Genomic DNA, 8,683 nt, shown 5'->3' with positions numbered 1-8,683 from the left:
CGTTTTTTAGACTGTTAATTTTGCATTTCGTAACCATTATTATTATTATTATTCAGTGGGATACGATGCTGCTGCTTTGAACCTAACAGACCACGAATCCTTTATAAGAAAATTGTGTCAAACACAAGCCCAGTTCATTATCACCGTTTTTTATTTATTTGTTTGTTGTTTCAGATTTTCATACAGATTACTAACACATATGTCTCATGTGCTGTAACATTTTCACTAAATCCCTTTGTGTCAAGAAGTCACTAAAATTTATTCCAAACTACTGAAGTTATCAACAACTCTTTGAATCAAGTTTCCAACATAAAACCTCATTATTTTCCTCAAACTATATAAACTAACAAGATCTCAATCTCATAAGCCTATAGTCATGTTCACCTCATAAACCGGGCTTCCATCCGGATTCAACAAGCCCCATTGTCTCTCCGTAGCCGGCCCATACTTTTGATTCTCATCATACAACGAATATATAAAAGTCGGTATAACCACCCCGGGTCGGGCCGGGGTCCCGAGACTCGGGACCGCAGTCATTTTCCTAACAAGATTATTACAATACTCAGCAGCATTGTCTCGGTTTGCGCCCGACTCCCCTTCGTGTGGCCAGCCCGTTTCACCAATCGCAAGCATCACGTCATCGTAGCCCAATTTAGCCATCGCATACACAACCGAGTCAAGCATCTGGTCTAGTAGATTCGTGTAAACCAGCCCGGTTTGTGGGTCCTTGTACCTCTCGTCCCCGCTTCTAAGTAAAGCGAACTCTAGGCTTATTGCGGGTTGGTTCCATGCTTGGCTTTCAAACCATGTAATGTAAGGGTAAACATTTATGAAAAAAAATGATTTTGTCCCGTTAATGTATTTTAATAACGGTACCATAAGTTGTTGTATTTGTGGCTTAAAACTCCCATTTGAAGGTGGAAATGTTAATGTTTCCATCATGTCCATAGCAAGAGGGGTTCCGATTTTAATATTCCGAATCCCTAATGCTTTAACCGTGTTTTTAATCCGTCTGATAGCGCGTACAAGATCACGCGCTATTTGCATATCTTCGGGTGTGCTAATGGAGCTAAAAACTTCATTACCAACTAGGACAAACCGGATTCGGGTATGAGGGTAATGAGCTATGACGTGTTCGTACACCCATTGGTCAGCTAGGTGTTGACTGGCAGCAATGCCCGAGATTTTGTCGTTCGCGACGGTGATTGAAACGTCGATATCGGTTCCTGATAATAGGTTGAGGATTTCGTGGTCAGCGTCGTAGAGTTTGACTCGGCCCGTGTTCATGTTTCGGAGTAGCTCGATTGATCGGGCTGGGGTCGGGAGGTTGTTTCCGAGCTGCCCGTAGTTTATACCAATCCGGTTCGATACCACGGCTCCTGAAAAAGGAAAAAAGCTGAGATTATGATATATAAAAAGTTGTAACATGAGTCGAGTCAAGCCAAGCCATGGTGAGCTCGTGCTAGGCTCATTTACAAATCAAACCGAACCAGCTTGGCACTTTTATTTTAACAAGCTGAAATATTTTAACAAGCCATGAGTCAAGTATTTTTTTTTTAATTTTGTGTTTTTCTTATACTTTGTATATAAAATAAAAAAAAAATAAAAACTGTTTTATAGCATACATAACATAACCCATATTTATAAGTTATATGTATATATGTTTTAAAATTTGGGTTAAAAATTTGACTATAATTTTGGGTTATAGTTTATATATATAAAAAAATGGGTTTTTTTAAACGAGCAAGCTTATCTTGGCTCGTGATCTGCACAACTCGTTTACATTTAAAGCCGATTTCAAGCAGAATTTTTGAATGTGTTGTGAGCTTTTTATTAACGGCTGTAATTGTAAGCATAGAAGAACACTCATAAAATTGACTTAAAAAAAATTCATATAGCTAGAAAAGGTACTTGATATAGCGATGACACAGAAGGAAGAGAGGAAAAGAAGAGCCATCTTGGCAATTTCTTGATTCTCCATATCAAAAAGAATTAATGCTAATATTACTGAATCACAGATTGAGATGATATTTGAAGATGATGTATATATGAGTTAATATAAAGAGTGATTGTTGGGCTTCATAAGTTATGTGAGTCAGGAGGGTGGCAATGATCTTTGAGAGAGGTAGATTTAAAATTCAAAATACAATATACAATTGAAGTGAGAAAGGGGTAGTGTCTAGGGATAGAAAAAACCAGAACAATATAGGAATTAATATTCGAAATACAAAACATTCAGGACAAGAACTGGAACCGAGTATGAGATTAGTTTTAAAAATTCGGTGGGTGTGGGACGTGTAATTAGGTGATATCCGGCCACATTACCCGGAACCATATAATCATTTAGATAAATCATATACCGAATAATTGTATTTTTATTTTCCCTTTACCGTTATATGATATTGCATTGTAAGGTTTCTTCGAGAAGAAACCTCCCATACTTTAGTGGTTTGTTAATATTCTTCATAACCTAGCTAGATGCATGTGACTTCACTAAGAAGTCACCCACTAAAGGCGTTTTCTTAGGTTTTTTTTAGAAGGATGTGACTATATGAAAATGTCGTCTGTAGGGTTAGTTATTCAAAACCTGACAAATGTCGTTTCTACCATGGGCGGCTTCTATGGTGGCTTTCACTTTGCAACTGACTTGTCTAGGACACCTTTCAAGATGATAATCGAACTCGCCCCTACATGAGCGAGTGCGCAACAACTCCCTATGTGAAAAAAAATTCAAGAAAGCACCCCTTGTGATTTACGTTGGCACGAATACCCATCTCTAAAAAAGAATTTAAGTTTTTTTTTGTTTTGTTTTTGAACGATCAACTTTTATAAAAAAGACCAAGCGAACGACTTACAAGTAGCAAGACGGCCCATGCAAACAAAGATGAAACAACCGAAAATAACTAAAAGACTATAATAGAGCATACAACGGGAAAATTGATATAATTAAACTTGTACCATTTATGTAAGACCAAACTCGCCCTTTTATTTCTGTTTTTAACCCAAAGAAACGAAGAAACTTTTACGCCATTCACCAATCATGATATAAATCTATAATAATGAGATGAGGTATAAAGAGGCCCCGGCTATTGTTATTATTTTTTTTACATAAATGATATTCTTCCTCAAGAATTATCCACATATAATAATAATCATTAAAGTGAAACAAATCATTTGCCATGTTTGATGCCTTGAGGGCATCACATGGCCTGCTTAATTGGTTGGTGAACAACTAAATTGCAGTTGACCCACAGAAAATACTTGTGCATATTGAATCCATTAATCGCTTCCTTAATATTATAAAAAGTTAAAATTAAAAATACAGAGGTGACATGTTTGGACACATTTGTTAAATTTATTAACTCGATTTAAATTTGGTGGACTAACATATTATAAGTTAAGTTTGTTTAGAGAATCAACATGTGTTTCTCTCGTTAGCTTTTGATACATTTGGTTTTCTGGCCTCAGAGGCTGTGAATTTTCTGAGCAGGGCTCAGCGTATCGTGCATAGGATTTTTTCAGCTCCTAAGTCCCAAAGCTTCGTTTTTAGTAAGATTGGCTTTGCTATTCAAAAGGGGTTGCAACACAGCTTGTTAACCATTTTTCTGACACTTTATTGAAATCGTTTTGAGTTTAGTGAGAAATCTTTGTTACTCCTCGAAAAAATATATCATGTAGACTCATATGATATATGAAAAATGTAATACATGACACGATAAAAATTAATCAAGGATTTATAATTCTTATGATATATGAAAATATATCATACAAGCCCTGTAAAATTATAGGGCTCGATGTCACTCACATCCTAAACCAATTCATCAATATGATGAAGTCGTTGGCGCAATGATTGACGGAGATGCCAATCAACATTCAACACCCACCCCATGTGCAAACTTAGCTTTTCATTCACTACATAACAATATACATGTATTAAAAATGAACCTCACCTTTTATTATTATTAATTTAACAACTGAAATATTCATCATCCACCCAACATGTTTTTATTCTCTTAAAACAATCAAAACCCGCCAAATGTATCAAACCCCGTCAAATGTATTCACATTAATAAAACGCAATGAATTATTTATTTGTGTGATAATGTATTTTCTGCTTTAAAATTTTTACTTAAATTTAGTCAATCTACAAGTCTTTACAAAATAAAGTTTTAAAAAGTTGAAAAATAATGTTCCAACACAGAGTATGTTAATAACAAAAAGAAGGAAGAAAATTCAAGAAACACGTTTACTATACATCTCTTGCAACCAGAAGGATTTAAAGAATCAATCAACAAACAAAGAAAAGAATATTACTTTAGAATGGAAAAAATTAACAAATCAAAGAACTTCAATAAGTGTTATCAAAACATCACCTTTTTAAGCTACCTGCCATCCGTTGTACCAGACGTTCCTCCAACTCCAGATGAACTTGACTGAGTTTGATCAAACGAGTCGTCAAACATTCTAGAACACCCTTCACCACCCTGCAACTGTTGAAGAAGTTGAGTAACAGTCATACTTTGACCATCGCCATAACCATCATCTTCATCAGGTCGCGAGGGTTTCCATTGCTCCACAAGTGGGCCCAACACATTAACCGCGTGACCCATGTCGGGCCGTTGATACGGCTCACGTGCAGTGCAGTGGCCTGCCAGCTCAGCAACTTTTAAAATGCTTTCAAGCATTTCTTCGTCATTGGTGTCTAAAGTTTGGTCAATAGCTTTTATTATGTTTTCTTTGGAGATAAGAACCCGACGGAACCATGTCACCAGATGACTTTTATCATCCGGGATCGTCTCGTCTAGGGCTTTTCGGCCCGTAATCAGTTCCATTAATACCACTCCGAACGCATAAACATCAACTTTTGTAGTAACCCGTCCGGTAGCTGTTTGTGTCAAGAAAAACTCAAGGTTAAATTTTATATGTTTAGCAAGAAAAAAAAATACCAAAGGAGTGTTTGGGTACGTGTTTTTAAAGTGATGATACGGGTGTAAACGAGCCAAGCTGTACTCGAACTTGGCTCGTTTAACTTACACTAACTCAAGCTCGGTTCATTTTGGGTGTTCTTTCAAGCTCGGCTCATTTATTATTCATGAATTAATTTACACTAACTCGAGCTTGTTTAAACTTATATTTTTTTAACATTTAAATTATAAATTTGCATATCACATAGCATATATTCAGTTATTTTTATCATAATTTTAGATATAAAATTAATTATTATATTAACATACTGTATAAAAATAGGCTCGCAAGCTAGCTTAAGTTCGATAATTGAATCTCGAGCTCAGGATCGTTTAAGCTCGACTCAATTCAAGCTTTTAGCAAGCCAATTCCATGTAGCTTATGAGCGTTTAGTGACGCTCGGTCTTGGGATCTTTATTAAACAAGCTTATATTTTAGCTCAAGCTCGCTTAAACACCTATACAAATTATAGTACTCACCAGCATACTCGGGTGCAAGATAACCAAAAGTCCCAGCCACTCGGGTCTCAAGAGAGTACTTCCCATCAGGCGCGTTTTTCACCAATCCAAAATCAGCAACTTTAGCCCGCACGTCCTCACCAAGCAGAATATTAGACGGCTTTAAATCTCTATGAATAAAACTTTGTTGAGCCAAACTATGCAAATACTCGACCCCTCTCCCGACATCCAAGGCAATCGAAACCCGTTGCTTCCAACTAAGCGGATTTGTTTTATGTTCACGCCATTCAAACAAATGTTGACTTAAAGTTCCTTGTGGCATGTACTCGTACACCAAAAGCCGTTCGTTACCATTAATACAGTACCCGAGAAGAGCCACGAGATGTCTATGTCTAACTTTTGTTAAAACTGCAATCTCGGCTTGAAACTCTTTCAACCCTTTTGTCCCCATTACACCCGGGTCCATTCGTTTGACCGCCACTTTATTCCTGTTAGGTAATATTCCTCTGTAAACGACCCCGAACCCGCCTTTTCCTAAAACATTTTTGTCACTGAAATTATCAGTGGCCTCTCGAAGCACTTGGATGGAGATTGAAACATTACCACCTTCGAAAACCGACATCTCAGTTTGGCCAACGCTAGTTTGACTTTTTAATTCACTAACCTTAACCTTCCCTTTGCCGGTTTCGAGATCTTGAGAAGGCCCAGACCCAGGATTTTGGTTTTTCTTCATGGCATAACACTTGAAAAACACAAATAATACGATCACAGCGAAAACAAGACCACCAACGACAATCCCGACAACCAAACCGGTTAAACCCGAACCATCTTTATTCGACCCGCCCGTTTTACTAGAACCTGGCCCAGACCCAGGTGGCCCGCCCGACACATCTTGACCCAATAAAAGATTACCCGTGTGTACAAGCTTCACACGTGGTGGAAAAACCGGTATCGGGCCTGACAGATTATTATTTGACACATCAATAAGTTGAAGATTCGGTAACGACGTCAAGATCTCTGGGATCGAACCCTCAAGATTATTATCATTTAACAACAAACTCCTTAACAAAGTCAAATTCGCGAATGCCGGTGAAATAAAACCGGAAAAGCCCTGTTTCCCAAAACTAACACTCGTCACATTCATCCCGGACGAATCACAACTAATAAAATTCCAATTTTGGCAAACATCATTACCCTGCCATGACTGTGCTAACGACAATGGATACCCGATCGCCCCCACAACCTCCAGGAGCAACATCACCTGGGGGTCACAAGGTCCAGGCGTCGGTAAACAGAAACCATTGCCATCTAACACATTCTTAACACCGGAATTAAACCCCGGTAACGGACCCTGCAACACATTATTCTGTAACGTAACATTTACCAGCTTAGGAAGCGACACCAACGACTCGGGTACTAACCCAGTTAACTGATTATCCCTAAGCTGCAAATCAAACAAACCCGTGCAATTCGAAAGGTCCGGGATAGGCCCGGTGAACAAATTAGCCTGTAACCAAACCTGATTTAGCTGAGTCATAGACGATAAAACATCAAGCGAACCCGAAAGCCCCACACGTTGATTATTAAGCCATAAGTTCTGTATTTGAGATCCGGCAAACGTTCGAGGTAATGCACCAGTAATATTATTATACGACAGCCGGAGGTTTTGCAGGTTGGTCAATTTATCAAATATCTCCGGTATGGAGCCTGTGATACTAGCGTTACTGGCTTGAAAGATTATTAAATTGGTGTTTTGGTCTAGAGATGACGGAATGGTCCATGGGGATAGGTTAATGTTATCGGAGATGGTGAATTTTTGTAGGTTAATAAGTCCGGCGGAGAAGTCCGGCGGGATTGAGGTGAAATTGTTGCCGTCGAGTGTGATTTGTTGGAGGAGTGTGAGGTTGGCTAAGGACGGAAGGTCGCCGGAGATGGAGTTGCGTGGGAGGGTTAGGGTTTGGAGTTGAGTGAGTTGGTTGAGAGTGGCGGGTAGGGTTCCGGTGAGTGAGGTGTCAGGGAGGTTGATTGAGGTCACACGGGTAGATGTGTCGCAGGTGATTCCGTCCCATTCGCAGAAGTTGTTGGTGGTGGTCCACGTGGGCGGGGTGTTGGAGAGTGAGGTGGCGAGTTGGGTCATGATGGTGGAGTCGTCGGAGAGGGTGAGGGTGGTGAGGGTGAGGAGGATGGTGAGATGGAGGAGGTGGTGGGCGTCGTGAAACGCCATTGTGGCGGTGGCCGGAGATGGAATGGGTGTGTTTGTGTAGGAATATATAAAAAGCGTGTTGTAGGAAGCTTTACAGGTGTCACTGCATTTCTTTACAAAAGAGTCTTCACGTTTAGATCAAGATGTGCTACATTTTAAGTCCTTGTTTTAAACTTTTAATAATAATAATAATAATAATAATAATAATTTAGACTAAATTATAATTTTTGCTTTTTTTAATATCTCAAAATATTTTAAAGAAAAAAAGTTCGGTTACGTTACCTCATGTCCGGGTGTCTTTGGCTAAGCTTTTCAAAGTTGCTTAATTATTTTTAAGCAAATAATCATGTTTGACAGTTGGGGTATCTGGTATGATAAAAACACTTCTAAGTTTTGTTTTTTTCTTGTTTGTGTTAAAAAGACGGTTTTCATAAACAAGAAATCTAAGCCTCTGCTCTACTTTTTTACTTTTGAAATACAAAATTACAAATATACCCACTATTTAATTATCTGTAAGATTGTCCTTTTTGGTTATTGTACATACTCTATGATTTTTCTAACCATAAAAGTTAATTCAAACACTTTTCTTAAAAACTACTTTTGAAAAAGCCGTAAGTAAATAAGCACGTTTGCCAAAAACATTTTTATAGTTAAATAAGCTTAGCCAAACATCCTCGTAGTTTCTCTTCACGTCGTCCATCAGTGGTAAACAGACTAAACTAGCCACTGACATACATCTGAAGTCATAACTGTACACGTACTATTATATATGTTACTAAAATACTTATATGATATAAAATAGTTTACGATTACCCTTCATCAAAATACACAAGCTTACTAATATGTCCGGCGTTTACCTAATTATGATGAAGTAAAGTAATGTTTGTATTGAAATAGAAAACAAATGGCTGTACCATTTTTCAATGGCAAAACTAAACCTTTGAAAACCTAATTTTCAATATTTTAATTTTGTTAGTATTTCGTCATTATGCTACATTCTTGAATTAGATTGTGATCTACACTACGCATTTCTTTTACTTATTTTTTCATAATACAA

The 8,683-nt window shown here is 37.9% G+C and overlaps 2 protein-coding genes across 2 annotated transcripts; both read right to left on the bottom strand.

Moving 5' to 3' along the window:
• Positions 1-360: 360 nt before the first annotated feature.
• LOC143625065 (putative glucan endo-1,3-beta-glucosidase A6) lies at positions 361-1,981 on the bottom strand. The gene is made up of 2 exons (XM_077095520.1): positions 1,912-1,981; positions 361-1,379 (listed from the first exon to the last, which is right to left on the bottom strand). The coding sequence occupies exons 1-2, from the start codon at positions 1,979-1,981 to the stop codon at positions 361-363; spliced, it is 1,089 nt and encodes a 362-aa protein (XP_076951635.1).
• A 2,396-nt stretch (positions 1,982-4,377) lies between these two features.
• LOC143625158 (receptor-like kinase TMK4) lies at positions 4,378-7,661 on the bottom strand. The gene is made up of 2 exons (XM_077095591.1): positions 5,445-7,661; positions 4,378-4,885 (listed from the first exon to the last, which is right to left on the bottom strand). The coding sequence occupies exons 1-2, from the start codon at positions 7,645-7,647 to the stop codon at positions 4,383-4,385; spliced, it is 2,706 nt and encodes a 901-aa protein (XP_076951706.1). The 5' UTR covers positions 7,648-7,661; the 3' UTR covers positions 4,378-4,382.
• Positions 7,662-8,683: the final 1,022 nt, after the last annotated feature.

This window comes from Bidens hawaiensis, unplaced genomic scaffold (genome assembly GCF_021521415.1).
Source record: "Bidens hawaiensis isolate Kalapana, Puna unplaced genomic scaffold, B.hawaiensis_p1.1 tig00004020_1, whole genome shotgun sequence".
NCBI classification, from domain to species: domain Eukaryota; kingdom Viridiplantae; phylum Streptophyta; class Magnoliopsida; order Asterales; family Asteraceae; genus Bidens; species Bidens hawaiensis.
The sequence above is the reverse complement of the archived record's forward strand: the minus strand, read 5'-3'. Positions and strand labels throughout refer to the sequence as shown.